Here is a 17,168-nt window from a genome sequence, read left to right as displayed (position 1 = left end):
TTCCTTCCTTCCTTCCTTCCTTCCTTCCTTCCTTCCTTCCTTCCTTCCTTCCTTCCTTCCTTCCTTCCTTCCTTCCAAACTCCAAGGTATGTGTTTTTTTTTTTTAAACCCTACTGAAAAACATAACAGGCCTTATAAGTACAAGAAATTATTATTTTACACTGACCTGTTTGGGAATGGTCTAGATTAGCTCTCCTAAAAACTGTCTAGAGAGAGACACCAAGAGCTGTTTGAGTTGGACTTGGGTCACTCTAAAAGGAACGTTTGTTCATTCAACAGATATTGATCAAGCACCTACTTTGGGTAGGAGTCATAAATTTAAGGCCGGAAGGGATTTTATAGGTCATCTTGTCCAGTCCCTTTACAGATGAGAACTGAGACTCAGAGAGTAAATGACTTGCCCAAAGTCCCATGGGTAAGAAGTGGTCAAGATAAGGAGAGGGAGGGAGGGAGAGAAAGAATGAGACTGGGAGAGACGAAGAGACAGTGCATATATGTGTCTTTGTGAATGATGTCATTTTAGACACTTGTGAGCCAACATTGCCATCTGGTGGTTATATCTAAGAATGTACACCAGCTCCCATCAGGGACAGGGCTATGAGCACACAGTCCCCCTGATAGCCTTTCTGAGGGACTAGACCCTAAATTATAAAAATGGAGAGTTGAGAGGACTGTGTGTGTTCCTGCACATGTATTCCTGTGTCAGTATCCATAGAGAGTGTGTGTCCAAGAGCACATCTTTGTGTTTGGTTCATGCACAGACATGCCCGTATGAGTTCATGCATTGGCCTGTGTGTGTGTTTGCACGCAAATACACATTTCCATAAGTGGCATAGGCAAGGAAAAGTACATAGTGTTGACATGGGAGGAGCTGGATTTCTTTTAATCCCCTCTGTAGGGCTAATTCCTGTGTGACCCTGGGCAAAGACCTTTCTCCTTTCTTGGGCCTCAGTTTCCTGTTCTGTAAAATGAGGGGGTTAGTGTAGTGGAAAGAAGGCTGGATTTTGAGAGGGCCTGGGCTCTGTTACCAAGTGAGCCTCATCACTTACCCTCTCTGGGCCTTGGTTTCCTTATCTGTAAAATGAAGGGTTGGACCAACTATCTTCTGAAGTCCCAGACAGCTCTGTGTGCGAATGGTGTGGGTTGGTGTGCTCTTATGTAAACGGATGAGAGCTTATCTGGGTATTTGCTGCATCCATCTGTATCCAAGTGTGTTTATTGCATACACCTGTGCTTGTAAGCAGCTGTGTGTGGACAATTGTGCAAGTGAGAGTCTGTCTTCTTTGCATATGAGTCAGAGTCATGGAATCTTGGAACTGAAAGGGAACTCACATGGGACCTAGTTCAGTCATTACCTGGGGGGAAATCCCCTCCATAGCATTTCTTGGTTTATTGGGTGATTTCAACTACCCGAGCTCACCAAGAAAGAAATTAGCCTTGGTTTAGGATTTCAGGTCTCCTTCTCAGGGGCTGACCATGACCACAGACAACCTTGCGAAGAGTGAAAGGATCTGTGGGGACAGACCTAGGGATGCCATGTTTAAGATGGACACATCTTTGGAGGATGAATTGGTTGAATTGGTCTAGAATGCGGAAGAACTGTTGTGCTCCCACAGAGGCACCATTTTCAGCAAGACTTCCCTGAAGAATTGAGCCTTTTTGCTATTTTATTGGACTAGCAAATAGAGTGCTAGGCTTGGAGTCAGTGAGACTCATCTTCCTGAGTTCAAATTGGGTCTCAGATACTTACTAGCTGTGTGACCCTGGGCAAGTCACTTAACCCTGTTTGTCTTGGTTTTCTAATCTGTAAAATGAGCTAGAGAACAAAATAGCAAACTATTCCAGTATCTTTGCCAATAAAACCCGAAATGGAATATGAAAAGTTGTACACAACTGAAACGGCCAAACAAGAGGTTATGTTATTTCCTTTTTACTTTTTTTTTAAATTAAATTTTATGTTTATTTTTAGTTTACATCATTTCCACAAGATTTTGAGTTACAAATTTTCTCCCTGTCTTTCCCCTAGCCATCACCCCAAAACAGTGATCCCACTGTGTACCCCCTCCCCCAGTCTGTTCTCTTCTATATCCTCCCCTGTGCTCCCTCTGACTTTCCAGCAGGGCAAGATGGATCTCTATACCCCAGTGCCTGTATATCTTATTTCCCAGTTACATGTAAAAAAAATAATATACATATTTTAAACATATGATTTAAAAACTTTGAATTCCAGATTCTTTCCCTTCCTCCCTTGTCACCCATCCTTACTGGGAAGATAAGCAATTCAATATAGGTTGTACATGTGTAGCTATGCAAAACATTTTGATAGTGGATATATTGTGAAAGATTGACTATATTTCCTCCCTCCTGTCCTGCTCCCCACTTGCTCTATTCTCTACTTTGACCCTGTCCCTTTTCAAAAGTGGGGACTTCCAACTTCCCTCCCCAAACCTGCCCTCCCCTGTATCATCCCCACTCTCATCCTCTTCCCCCCTACTCTCCTGTAGGGTGAAATACTGTATTTAGTGTGTATGTCATTCCCTCACTAAGCCAAATTCAATGAGAGTAAGGTTGACTCATTCCCTTTTGCCTTCCTGTTCTTCCCCGCTATTGTAACAGTTTTCTCTTACCTCTTTTATGTGAGATAATTTACCCTATTCTGTCTCTCCCCATCTCCTCTTATTATATTTGTCTCTCACCTCTCAATTTCACCTTTTAAGGATCATTCCTTTCTATTCAATTGGTCCTGTGACCTCTGTCTATGTATACCTGTACATGTATATACAAACACTCACATATATATTCATACACCCATACACCCTCCTATACAGACATATATGTATGTATACATATATATATATATACATTTATATTCCCTTCAATTATTCTCATACTGATAAAAGTTTCATAAGTTATAATTATCGTTTTTCCATGTAGGAATGTAAATAGTTCAACTTTGATAAGTTCCTTATGATTTATTTTTCCTGTTTACCTTCTCATGCTTCTCTTGCTTCTTATATCTGGATGTCAAATTTTCTATTCAACTCTGTTTTTTTCATCAAGAATGCTCGAAAGTTCTCTATTTCATTGAATGACCATATTTTCCCCTGAAACATTATACTCAGTTTTGCTGGGTAGGTGATTCTTGGTTTTAATCCCAGCTCCTTTGACCTCCAGAATATCATATTCCAATCCCTTTGATCCCTCAGTGTAGAAGCTGCCAGATCCTGTGTTATCCTGATTGTGTTTCCACAGTATTCAAATTGTTTCTTCCTGGCTGCTTGTAATATTCTCTCCTTGATCTGGGAATTCCAGAGCCTGGCTATAATATTCCTAGGAGTTTTCTTTTTGGCATCTTTTTCAAGAGTTGATTGGTGGATTCTTTCAACCTTTATTTTGCCTTCTGGTTCTAAAACATCAGGGCAATTTTCCTTGAGAATTCCTTGAAGGATGATTTCTAGGTTCTTCTTTTGATCATGTCTTTCAGGTAGTCCAATTATTTTTAAATTATCTCTCCTGGATCTATTTTCCAGGTTAGTGGTTTTTCCAATGAGATATTTCATATTGCCTTCTATTTTTTCATTTGTTTGGATCTGTTTAAAAGTATCTTGATTTCACATAAAGTCACTAGCTTCCATTTGCTCCAATCTAATTCTGAAGGAGTTATTCTCTTCAGTGAGCTTTTGAGATTCTTTTTCCATTTGGCAAATTCAGCTTTTTAAGGCATTCTTCTCCTCATTGGCTTTTTGAGCCTCTTTTGCTATTTGAGTTAGCCTATTTTTATTTTTTTTTAAGCAATCGGGGTTAAGTAACTTGTTCAAGGTTATACAGCCAGTTATTTCTGGGTGTGGTGCTGAGTATCTGAGCCCAGATTTGATCCAGGTCATCCCGACACTGGAGCCGGTGCTCTTACTCACTGAGCCACCTGGCCGCCCCTAAGCAATTGGGGTTAAGTAACTTGCTCAAGGTTACACGGCCAGGTGTTTCTGGGTGCGTGCTAAGTGTCTGAGCCCAGGATTCGATCTCCAGGTCATCACAACACTGGAGCTGGTGCTCTTACTCGCTGTGCTACATGGCCGCCCCAAGTTAGCCTATTTTTAAAGGTGTTATTTTCTTCAGTCAGGTTGTTGACTCTTTTCTCATAATTTTCTTGCATCATTCTAATTTCTCATCCCAATTTTTCCTCCACTTCTCTTATTTGGTTTTCAAAATCCTTTTAAAGCTCCTCTATGGCCTATAACCAGCTCGTATTTTTCTTGGAAGCTTTTGGTGCAGGAGTTCTGACTTTGCTGTCTTCCTCCTATTCCAGTCTCTGATCCTTTTTGTTCCCAAAAAATGAATCTAAGGTTTGATTGCTGTGCTTGCTTTGCTTCCTTTGCTTGCTCATGTTGCACTCAATTATTTGACTTTTGAGCTTTTTGCTACAGTAGAACTCTGCTTCCAGAGATGAGAACTTTGTCCCAAACTGCTGGGGTTTATGCAGCTGCCCAAACTATTAGTTGGGTGCCCTCTCTGAAGCCTCCATTGGCTCTGACACCTGATCATGCACCCCAGGATCTCCACCCTAGACAGAAATCCAGATCCAAGCAGGTAAAAGCAAGAACGATTATCCATCAGACTGGTCACTTGGTCCCCCTACAATCTGTAGGCCAGGAGTTCTGAAGCAGCCATGCAGTGGTGGCTACCACACCTCAGCCACTTCTCCCTCCAGGGGCAGAGGCCAGTCCTGGACTCCCTGATCCCACAAAGTTCCACACTGACCTCTCACTTCGTCTTTGGCATTTACGGGTTGATAATTCTGGAAACTGCCACAGACCCTGGTGATCCACTCTCCCAAAGTCTGCTGCAGCCACTGGTCAGGGTATCCTGAGGCTAAAACCTAGGGCTCACATGCGGGGCTGGGCTCTGCTCCCAGGGTGCTGCAATGGACCCATCCTGTCTGCCTGCTGGGCTTCCTTCAGTGGGCTTGTTTCTCTCTGTCACTTTGTGGGTTCTGTAGCCCTAAAGTTTGACTGAGATTTTTTTTTTTTGCCTTTTTGGAGGGCAATTAGGATTAAGTAAACTTTCCAAGGTTACAGGCCTAGTTTTGTGTGTGTGTATGTGTGTGTGTGTGTGTGTGTGTGTGTGTGTGTGTGTGTGTGTGTGTGTGTTAAGTGTCTGAGGCCAGAACCGAACTCGGGTCCTCCTGACTCCGGGGCTGGCACTTTACTCACTGCACCACTTAGCCACCCCTTTGAGTCATTTTTTTATAGGTATTTGAGGTGGTTATGGGGGGAGTGCACAAAGTTTTCCTGCTTCTATGCTGCCATCTTGGCTCCTCCCCACCCATTTCCTTTTTTCTGAGCAAAGGTGAGACACCAGAGCTCTGAAAGTAGATTTTGGTCTCCAGGGTTACCCAGGTACTAGCATAGCTCTGTGGGACTGTTGGACCATCCTACACCCGAGTCCCAGAGATGGAGGTCTCTTAGGCCAAGAGATGTCAGAAAGCAGGACAGTACTGGAATACCAAGAGAAGAGAGGTATAAACCTTCACAACACATCTGTCAGCCACGGAGAGCCTCCTAGATACAAGACAGTGAAGCACCTGGACAGTCCAAATGCCAGAATCTGGCCTTCTAGCCAGAGAAATGAAGTTTCTTACATAGTGCTGACCTCTTGGAGATAGAAGGGGATCACATATGTGGCTCCTGAAGATGGAGAGGCAGCCCGGAGTTTAAACAAAAGAGCTGGGTATTGTCCTACCCCATCACCATGTTATTCAGACAGTGAAGGTAACCCAAGTGGAGTGAGTTCCTCAATGACTTCCAGGTAGAAAGTTCTGTTTCCCTTTTAGGATAGTACCAGAACACTATGTATGGGTCTCTGGGAGTGAAAGTAGAACTCACCAGAATATCAGGGTATTTCCTGTCAAGCTATACATAGTTCCTTGTCCTTGAGAAGAAGAGGGGAAAAGAGGATGGAAATTAATTATTGGAGTAACATCCTAACTTGGGATACCCTATGGAGGTTATAGTGAGTCTCTCCACCAGGATGGTGGTTTATTGCAATCCCAAGTACACAGTGGTACTAAGAGTTTGGAGAATTCTAGGATCTTGGAAAAAAAGTGGGACTCAATTGTATCAATTGTTTGTGGATTACTGAGTCTTTTGTATGTTTTCTGCATTATCAGCGGGGTGGAATATAGGTTGTCCTTACCCAATGTACCTATTGTTAACTTGAATGCTTATATAGGAAAGGGGGATCCATTTAGTCATATACAGGGAGATAGACATAGTTATTTATAGTCCATTTATATTCTGAAATGTCCCAGAGGAAATTTGGTGAAAGCAAAAGGGCCAAAGAGAAAATGTTTTGGAAGGAACCAATGCCCAGACTGAACTTGTTCTGTGTAAACTCATAGTCTGGGAGCCGGGTGAAAGGTTACACTTATAAATAGCATTCTGGCCTCCGTTTAAAGACCAACAGGAACAAAAAAACCTTACTACCTACTAGATTTGAACATCTCTCTGTGTTTGTGAGCATGAGTGCCTATGTCTGTTTAAGGGATGATGCTAAAATGCACTAGGCTAGACAGGTTCCCTGATTTAGACTTCTTTGTCTCTCCTGCTAGTCCAGGCCCCAACAAAAATGTTACTATTTAGGGGAAGTTTGCCTTTGGTGCCCCCCATAGTCCTTTCCTTCTCACATCATTGGCCCTTCCCTCCACCAGTGCTCATGGCTCTCTTTTAGACATCATCACTCCTCACTTGGAAACAAGTCATCTGATATTGAGGTGTTGAGTGTGATGGATGGATTATACTCCTTGTGCTACATACTTTGGAGCAGGGATTCTAAACATTTTCTATGTCATGGACCCCTTTGGCAGTCTGGTGAAGCCCTTCCCAAAATAATGTTTTAAAATGCATAAATTAAAATTCATAGAATTACAAAGGAAATCTATCATGGAGAAATGTAGTTATCATTAAAAAAAATCTCATGCGCTTTTACTTTACATTATTGTAAGGATAATTAATTGTGAAGGACTTAGTAACTTTAATCAATACAAGTCACCACAACTCCAAAGAACTCATGCTATCCACCTCCAGATAGAGAACTGATAGACTCAGAGTATGGATTGAAGCACATTTTTTTCCTTTATTTTTCTTGCTTTTTTTTTTTCCAGACCATGGCTAGCACAGAAATACATTTTATATGACTATATAAGGAGTATCATGTTTCTTGCCTTCTCAGTTGGTTGAGGAGGGGTTGGAGGGAGGGAGAGAATGTAAAAATGAAAGTAAAATGAAATTGAAAAATTAAAAACAAACAAAACAAACTCCTGCTTTAGAAGATGCTTACACTGCAGAATTTCTTACACTGCAGAAGGTTACGAGCAGACCTACAGTATGACATTCATACTCAGAAGTCCCAGGTTTGAGTTACTAGCTGTGTGACCTTGAAAAAGTCACTTTTCACCCCAGAATCACAATTCCGTTTGTAAAATTTAAGTCAATTCAACAAGCATTTATTAAATGCATCCTACATGCCCAGTACTGTGCCAGGTACTAGGTATCTCTAGTAAGAAAGCAATGAAATTTCCACTGCCCCTAAGGGCCTTACATTCTATTGAAGTAGAAGGAATTGGTTGGTGTGATTGCTAAGGTCCCTTCTAATATTAAAGCCTATGAATCTATTTCTCCCAGCTCACAAAGATGAGCCCCCTTCTGCCGCCTTGGTGTAAGGTCAGTCTCGACACTTGTGCTCCAACAAACCAGATCTTTGAGATCCTGAAAGATGGACAAAAACATCATGTCTAACCAGAAGCCAATAGAATTTCCAGTTCATAGGCAATGCTTGAGAGAATAACAATGCTTGAGAGGTAAAGGAGAGAACAAGGCAAAGGAGGCCCCCAGTTTATGTCCCTTTGTCTTCCAGGCAGCCTGGACTACTGTGCCTCCAGTCCTTGCAGAAATGGAGGGTCCTGCTCCAACTCTCAAGACTCCACTTCTTATTACTGTGCCTGCCCTGAGGAATTTACTGGCAAGGACTGCGAAATGGGTAAGGAGCCCCCTCCCCCCACTCCCAGCCCTGAGGAACAGCTTGGAGACCTGGGAAGACAGGCAGGCAAAAGAGAAAGTGCTAGGTTTTGGATGATGGGAGCAGGTCAGTTTGGCAGGGTAGAGGAAGAGCTGATTTGGAAGACAAGAGACCTGAGTCTGAGAGTCTGTTATGGTACTTATTAGCTGCATACTTTCTGGCCCTCAGTTTCCTCATATACTTTTATTTTAGTTTTGGGGTTTGTTTTTTTTTGTCTGTTCCTGTAACTACATTGTGAGGGCCCTCTTACACTGATGAATACACTTGTCTCACTGTGACTTGGCAATTTATGGACTTAAAGTGATGCTTAGAGCAGAGAAAGGAGTCTAACCCTCTGGCCAGGCCCCCTATCCACTAAGCAACACTACCTCTTTGGTTCACACAGGAGACATTTTAACGAAAGACCAATCTAGTGCCCCTCAGATAATTGGGACATCTTTACATTTGTACCATCTCTAAAAATAAGTTACATTTTGTTTATCTTGATGATGCAGTGGTTAGAGCTCTGCCTTGGGACCTGGGATACCTGAGTTTGACCCCCCACTGCAGGTATTTCATAGCACCATAACCCTCTCAGCCCCAGGTTTTCCATCTGAAAATGGGGATACCAGTAGCTTCTCCCTCATAGGGTTGTTGTGAAGGTTAAGTGAGATGATATATGTAAAACATTCTGCCAGCCTTAATGAGCTACATAAATTTATCTATCTATATCTAATTACTGTTGTACCTTTAAAAAGTATACTATACTTTGTCCAACCCCAGGACATCAACTCAGGTCCCAGACAGAAACCTCTTTGGGACTCTTAGCAATAAACCTCCCTAAAATCACAGGGTAAAGGCGGATGCCTGCTTCCCCTTTACAATGCACTGCTTTCTGACATACATCTATTTTTGTTGTTGTCATTGTTAATAATAACTCACATTTTTGTAGCACTTGGACTTTCTTCACAACAATCCTATAAAGTAGACTGCATACATCTCATGAGCCCCATTTAAAAGATGAGGAAACCAGGGCACAGAAAGATGAATGTCACACAGTTCTGACCATGCAGTGGTCAGAACATGGAAGTGAATTCAGCTAGCCTCTCTAAAACCTGCACCTAGAGGAAGCTAGTGGATGGAGTTCTAGGCTTGGAGACAAGAGGACCTGAGCTCAAATCTAGCCTTTTTGGGTCTTAGGTCCCTCATCTCTAAAATGAGAGATTTGGACTAGCTAAGCTCAGAACTCCCATACAGCTCTAAGTCCTAGGGAACTGATGATTTTGACCAAGAGGAATGAATTGTTACCACTGAACCTGACTGCTGGGTTAATGTGCATTTATTATCCTTCAGTGCTATGCTCACTGATGCGATTAGCTCTTATTAGCTTCTGCTTTGTCTGGGAAAGGAGCCTAGCAAGAGGAAGAATAAAGGTAGATGCTATTAGGACAAGATCTGGTTTATTTTGGCTCATAATCTCTCTGTTTTCTTCCTCCCAAACAGAGAAATGCTTTGATGAAACCCGTTATGAGTACTTTGACATAGATGAAAGTTGGGCTCGAATCCATCAAGGGGTTGTACAGTGGTGCAATTGCTCCAGGGGTCACATTGACTGTGAGAAGATCAGATACACAGGTAGCCTTGATTTTCTCCCTCTCCCCTCCCCACCCTTTGGCAACTGAACAAACTGGGAGAGAGGGAGCTGTTGCTAGGGGATAAATGGTGGTGGTGGGGGGGGTTGAGCCAAATGGGACAGAGAAACAAAAGGGGTGGGAAATACTACAGAATGTTAGAACTATAAAGGACTTTAGGAAATAGAGGATAGAACGCCAGAGATGGAGTTAATTGAGTTTAGATACAGTTAACAGACTGGACTGGAAAGGACTTTAGAATGCAGCCACTAGGTGACACTGTGGGAATGCACACCTAGCTGCCTGCTCTTACACTGGTTTATGCTGACTGCCACTCACCTGCTGACTCCTGTTATAATTCATCTCCTGGGAAAGAGCCCTAGATTTGGAGTGCAGGACTGAGGTTTAAATCCTGGATGCAGAGGTATGAACCTCTACTGGTCTCTTGGCTTCGGCTTTACTTATTGGCAAATCTCTTCGGTGTATTCCCAGAATGCTGTGAAACACACACTTCTATTTAAGCTTCATTATCTCAGTAAACAGCTTAATTGGATAACATGGAAGGGTAATAAAAAAGGCAGCCATTATCATATTGTCTCGTCCCCTTCACAAGGACATCCAGGAAACTACCCAGGATTCTAGTTATTTTGTGAGTCAGAACTGCCTCCAAACAATATCTCAAGGGTCCCTATTAATGTGCTTACTTTTACTAGTCGGCATAGGGATTTATTTAGTTCAAAGTAAAGGAATTTAGTAAAATAATAGGGCAATAAAAATAACAGCGGAACACTTCCACTATAAACCTTTGATTTCTCTATCCCACAAATATATGCACAATTAATAAGGCATGGGGTGATGCATGGTGCATACACATATGAAGGACATGTGGAACCGAGGTGCACATGGGGAGGGGTGATTCATGCCTCAGATACTGCTCTCTGCTGTGCCCGCTTCTAGTCAGATGTCACTTCTCTGCTGCTCCCTGACAAGCTTTACATGGCAACTCTTCCTTGCTGGGCATCATATCTCTATTTCATTGGACACATTGTAAAGATATCCAACTAGCATCAGAGCCAACAAATGCCCTGTCCAACATCCACTAGGGATTTGATTCATTCAATTCAATTCAATCAACATTTAGTAAGCACCTACTATGGACCAGATACTGTTCTAAGCACCAGGGATACAAATAAGAAGACAATGCCTGCCTTCAAGGACCTTACAGTCTAATGGAGGAACTAGAAAATGGGGTGGGGGTGGGGGCACCACTAGAGGGTGTAATGTTCTATGGGGTGTCCAAACCAAGCAAAGCTGCTGATGGAAAGGGATGTAAATAATGATTTCCTTCAAGACAAAGCTATAGTTTTTTTCAATAAGATCTTTAAGCCACCATCCTCCATTCATTGGGATATGCTGTGATTGTGATTGTGAACCTGTCCGGAAAGGTTCCAGCTCAGCTGTGGTCTCCAGCCTAGATGCCACTGTCTTCTGGATCATCAATAACTTTGTCCTCCATCCACTGGGAAATTTTGTGATTAGTAAACTTGTCTCCTGAAGGGGTGAACTATAGCTTTCTCTGGCAGGATGCTCACAGAAAATAGAAGATGCTCAGACTTAGAGCATATCTGTTTTTTGAACTCTTGAGTTACCCTTTTCCTCTCCTAAGTCCCTAGTTCAACTATAACATCAATCAGTCAATCATTATACACTTATCTATTTACAATATGTCAGACACTGTGCTCAGAACTAGGGATACAAAAAGAGATAATAGATATTCAATCTAGCTTTAACTTCTCATTCCACTAACTGTGGCAAATATCTCCAGGACTCTACTTCCTTAAATGGAAAAGGAACAGAGTAAAACTGTGGTGAGATAAATGCTTTTATTTTCTCTTATAACACTCTAGTTTTTTTTTATGCAAATGACAAAGGCTGGGATGGCTGAAAAAGACTTGGAAGACACATGACCTCTGTACCACTTCCTTTCTCATCTACTTTCTTTTACTATAAACCACAGCCTGGTCTCTGGTCTATCTGCACTCCTAATAAGTAATGATTTTACATCCTAACCAATCTCCAGGGGACCAGTCCTTCCCAGAGACAGAAGACTCTTTAGACTGAAGCCCTTCTCTCTTTCTCTCTGTGTGTCTCTTTCTCCTCTCAGTCACATGGGAGGGGGGAGGGGTCAGGAATAAGAGGGGTCCTGGAAATTTACTGCATTCTCCTGGACTTCCCACTTTCCCATGAAAGGGAGCTGGATAGATGAAGTTGTCACATCTACCTTGAGATTAGAAAATGTCATGTAAACTTCAAGTGATTGTCATGGTCACATCTGCAGGGGCAAACAGGACGATGGGATACTGACTCTTAGGTCTCTGAGAACACCCATTCACCAGAGGTCTAGAACTCTGTGCTCTACTCTGTACATTATCTTGTCTACCCTTGCAACTCTGAGTGCTGAAAGGAGGGGCAGCTTAAGCACCCCCAGAGGCTGATACATTATGACATTGCCAGATTGTTATAAATCTAGTGCTGATTATGGTAGGAGGTCCTGACTGCCCTGGTATCCCTCCAGATCCCACTCTGCTTCCCGCTACAGAATCATACAAAGAACTAAGCTTCATGATCACAACATCTGTTAGGTAGACAGTATAGGGATTATTGCCCCCATCTTACAGAGGAGGAAATTGAGGCTGAGAGGGAAAGGTGACTTACCTAAAATCATGCAACTGGTGGCAGGGACTGGGACATGAACTCATAGCTTCTTTCTATCATGTTTGGACTCAACTTTCAAGTTCCCTGTATCTCAAAATGATGCCATCCTTTCCCCTGTCTTCCACAAATATTTCCCCTAATACTCTGATCTAACAATCTAGTAAACTAATTCATAGTAACATGTCAGTGATGGAGAATGGTTTTCTGTGGTCAAGGGAGGTGTTGGAACAAGAGATGTCTGGAGGGGACAATGCTGAACCCCAAAGAATGAAACTCTAATGGTGGAATTTCAGGCCTTCTCCCAGGCTGATGAGAGAAGCATGTTTAGGAAGGGGAGCCTTCTCTACTACACCTCAGATCATGCCATGTAGGTAATGCTTTTCCAATAAAGTGGATTGTCTGTTATTGTGGGTCTTTCACTCAAGAAATATTCATTAAGGGACTATGCTCAGGGCTAGGGATGCACAAATGAAAACTGTCATAGTTCCTGCCTTCAAGGGGTACATTCTCTACTAAAAAGACACATACAGAAATGAATATAATCCCTTTTACAATATGGCACATATTCAGTGGCAGAGTTTACACAGGCTAGTAGAAGAGATTTGAGGGAGGGAGGGAGGGATCACCTGGAGCTGAGGGATTAAGGAAGGCTCCAGGCAGGTGACACCTGAACTGGGCAATGAAGAAATGGAAAGATTCTAAGAGACATTAGTTTGTGTGTAGGAGGGCTGGGAGTGGTGCCCACACAAGCCAGGGAAGTGGCACAGAGGTGAGGGTGGAGAAAACAGGAAGCAGGGGTAGAGGGGAGGTGAGAGAGGCCCTTATCAAAGGGTCCAGCCTGAAGCCCTTGAGAGCCCCAGAAGAGGGAAAAGAAAGGAATCCTGGGGGAGTTCAGGTGGTTCCTGCTCTGTATAATGGGTCTTCCACCTGCTCTCACCTGCAGCCTGTGTGAATAACCCATGCCTCCATGACAGTGTCTGTAGAATGATTGTCTCTACTGGGAAGACCATCTGCGCTTGTGAAGGGCTCTATGCAGGGAAATACTGCAACATTGGTAAGTCAATACACCAGCCAAAGAATTCTCTACATTTTGTACAACATTCAAGATGGACGAAATGGACTATAGAACATAAATGTCAGCACTTTGAGGGACTTCACAGGACTTCAGAGTTGTATAGTACCTTAGAACACAAAACATGGAATGTCAGAGCTGAAAAAGGACTTAGAATATAGGACATTGGAGCTGAAAGAGACCAGAAAACATACAGAGCCAGAAGTGAAGTCTGAACATAGGCGATCAGAGCTGAGAGGGACTTTGGAGCATCCAGAGTAGACTATCAGAGCTGCAAGAGGGCAGAATATAGAACATTAGAACTGAAAGAGACCATAGAACACAGAAAGCCAGATCAGAAGGGAACTTAGAACATAGGCGATCAGAGCTGAGGGGGACTTTGGAGCATGGAAAATAGAATTATCAAAACTGGAAGAGGATTTAGAACTTAGAAATTAGAACTGGAAAGAACCATAGAACCTATGAGTTCCAGGAACCTATAAGCTCAATGTAATAATAATAATATATTATGATAGGATATGATATAATACAAATAATAAATAATTTAGCAACAAAGCCTGAACTGGACTCCATGTACCCTGATTCTTAGACTATAAACAGATATCTAACAGAGCCCCTGACCAAGGGGAGCTCATAGATCAGCTAGAGAGACAAGACTTGAGCACAGGAAATACTAAGGGAACATTGCACAATAGACCTGTGTATAGAAAAATGGCGGAATGTCTGAAACAGACAATGAAAGTTATCAGAGTTTGGAGAAGGATCAATGTAAGTATGATCATGTTACTGAGTCAAATGAAGGAACAGGAGGTAGGATGAGCCTGGATGGGGACTCAGGAGATCTGGGTTCTCGTCTTTGTTCTTCTAACTTGCTCTGTAACCTCGAGAATGAGATAACATCTGAGATATAATTACTAAACTGCAGATACCTCAGAGGGTTACAGGTATGAAGAATTACTATCTAGGGCTATTCAGTAATTCAGAGTGGGGATCAGAGACAGAAGTAATACTCATTGACTCAGATATCTATGAAGCAATGCAAATAACATTAGTAGCTGGATTAGTAGCTGAGTTTCACTTTTCTTATCTGTAGAATGAAAGAAAAATAGGCCTTAAGGTCTGTTTCAGTTTTGACATTCTATATTCTATGATCAACTTTGATTCCTGCCAAAATTCCTGAATATATTGTAAAAGGAATATAATTTGTGAGTATTTTACAAATGGTTCATAAGGAACAGGATATGCCAGATCAACATCATTGAGTTTTTGATAAGGTTACTAGACTGGATGATAAGGGAATGCTATAGATAGAGTTTATTAGGTTTTAGCAAAGCAACAAAAGTTTTAAAAAAATCATAATGATCAACAATATATCAAATAAATATACAAAATAAAGAGTAAATTCTTACATAAACCCTTATCATTTAACAAGGTAGCCACATGAATTAGAAAGCAACAAAAAAGGCAAAAAAAAACTGCTGTTCTCTGTCCCTTTACAGTTCTAAAGTTCCATTAATCTGTTTCCTTCCTTCCTTCCTTCCTTCCTTCCTTCCTTCCTTCCTTCCTTCCTTCCTTCCTTCCTTCCTTCCTTCCTTCCTTCCTCCCTCCCTCCCTTCCTTCCTTTCTTCCTCCCTCCCTTCCTTCCTTCTTTCCTTCCTTCTTTCTTTCTTTCCTTCCTCCTCCCTTCCTTCTTTCTTTCTTTCCTTCCTTCCTTCCTTTTTTCTTCTTTCCTTCCTTCTTTCTTTCCTTTCTTTCTTCCTTTCTTTTTTCTTCTTTCCTTCCTCCCCCTCCTTTCCTAACTCCATCTCTCCCTCTGCTACTTTCCTTCCTTTCTTATGCTATTTCAATAAAAGTGTGTATAATACTGGTTCTCAGCAAAACATTTGTAGCACTTCTCATGCTGCCCCAGAGAACAAAACAGAGTGAAGTAGGCCAGGTAACAGTTCAGACACATAGATCCAGAACTGGTTAAGTGACCATTTACAAAGAGTCGTCATGAATAAGCCAATGTTACCTTGGAGGTCTCTAGTGGGGTGCCACAAGGATCTGTCCTTCACTCTCTGTTGTTCAACCTTTCTAGCAGTGAGCTAAATGAAGGCATCAGAGGTTGTAGGTTAATAATTTTTTACAGATTACACCCAACTGGGAGGAATGACTAACACATTGGATGACAAGATCCATAAATAAACACTTTTTTGTTAGCTAGAAAAAGAGTGGAATCCACTAAGATGGAATTTAATAGGATCAAACATAGCATTCTACATTTGGGTTCCAGAAAACAACTGCACAAGAACAAGACTGAGTGTGGGGAGTTACATCATAGGTTCAATGCAAGAGAAAACTTCATACTAATTAGAAATATCTGGAAATGGAATGGGGCTGCCTCAGGAAGTAGTGGGATCTTCCTCCTTCAAACACACCGGGTGATGCTTTGCTGAAAATATAAAAAATGGAATCTTTTGAGGCTGCAGATTGGATGGAATGACCTCTGATGTCTCTTTCCTTTCTGATAGTCTGTGTGTCTGGGCAGATATTTCTTCCAGCTCTAATGTTCTGTGTTCTTTGTTCTAAGGTCCCTTTTCAACTCTAGCATCCTAAGTGCCACCGTTGGTCCCAGCTCTAACATTCTATGTTCTATGTTCCAAGGACCCTTCCTGACTTTCTCTGATTCTATGAAGGAAGGTCAATATGAGTGCAAGGTCAGTCAGTCAATAAATATTTATTAAGTATTTACGATGTGCTAGGCGTTATGCTCAGAAGTGGGGGATACAAAATGGCAAAAGAGAATTCCTGCCCTCAAAGAGCTTGCAGTCTCCAGAGGTAGGCTTTGGTTCAGCTAGAGACCCTCAGCTTGAATTCCCAGGCCCATTTTGATAGGTGAAGTGGGAGGAGGGATTGGGAAGCCACCTCCATACCCTTCTCAAGCCCAGAAGAGGAGATGGAGGGCAGATTTCATATTGGCCAGTGCTCAGCAGATATTTCCTGCCCTCAGTTCCTAGGCAGACCTGTTACTCAGGTAATGGCACAGAATATCGGGGCATTGCCAAGAAGACCATCTCGGGCCAGAACTGTTTGCCCTGGAATTCAGACTTGCTGTATCAGGAGCTCCATGTGGACAGTGTAGAGAAGGCTGTACACCTGGGTCTGGGCCCTCACTCCTACTGCAGGTGAGTGTTCACCTAAGCCTGTCCCCATAAGACCAAAACTCTTCAGGATCTTTCCTACTCTCATCACAGGGGTGAGCAGACCCTCTGCAAACAGAAAAGCCAATGACATTTGGGGAGGGAGAGCTTATGTCATGAGTCATGGAGAGACCTTCTGCTGATATAATCTCTCATTTCAACTTCTCTACCTATAAAATAAGGATAATCATATTTACACTACCAATTCCTTGATGATATCCAAGCATGAGCTGTTATAAGAGACAGTGTGGGATCTGGGAAAGGAAATGGAAACTAGAATCGGGAGACCATGGTCCATATTCTGCTTCTGACATTTTTTAATCTTATGACTCTGGACAATTCAAATGATGAACAGGGTGACAGGGGAGTAGATTGACACACCCCATCCAGGAACAATGACAGTTTTCATTTTAATCATCGTTCAGAACTGGAAAGGGTAAGGGAAGAAAGTATATTTTTGCCTATCGGCAAGGGAGTTGGTAAGGCAATGGAGTAGATATTGAGAGAATATGAAGT

At 42.2% G+C, this 17,168-nt stretch overlaps 1 protein-coding gene across 1 annotated transcript in view; it reads left to right on the top strand.

Moving 5' to 3' along the window:
* The window catches only part of HGFAC (HGF activator), a 57,388-nt gene that overhangs the window by 21,150 nt on the left and 19,070 nt on the right, over positions 1-17,168 (top strand). The window contains 4 exon segments of the mRNA XM_069070689.1: positions 7,912-8,034; positions 9,556-9,687; positions 13,342-13,452; positions 16,463-16,637. Coding sequence (XP_068926790.1) covers positions 7,912-8,034; positions 9,556-9,687; positions 13,342-13,452; positions 16,463-16,637 — 541 coding nt within the window.

The sequence above is a fragment of the Petaurus breviceps genome, unplaced genomic scaffold, assembly GCF_028583685.1.
Source record: "Petaurus breviceps papuanus isolate PSGF00001 unplaced genomic scaffold, PetGlider_PUasm1.0 140, whole genome shotgun sequence".
Lineage (NCBI taxonomy): Eukaryota > Metazoa > Chordata > Mammalia > Diprotodontia > Petauridae > Petaurus > Petaurus breviceps.
The sequence above is the reverse complement of the archived record's forward strand: the minus strand, read 5'-3'. Positions and strand labels throughout refer to the sequence as shown.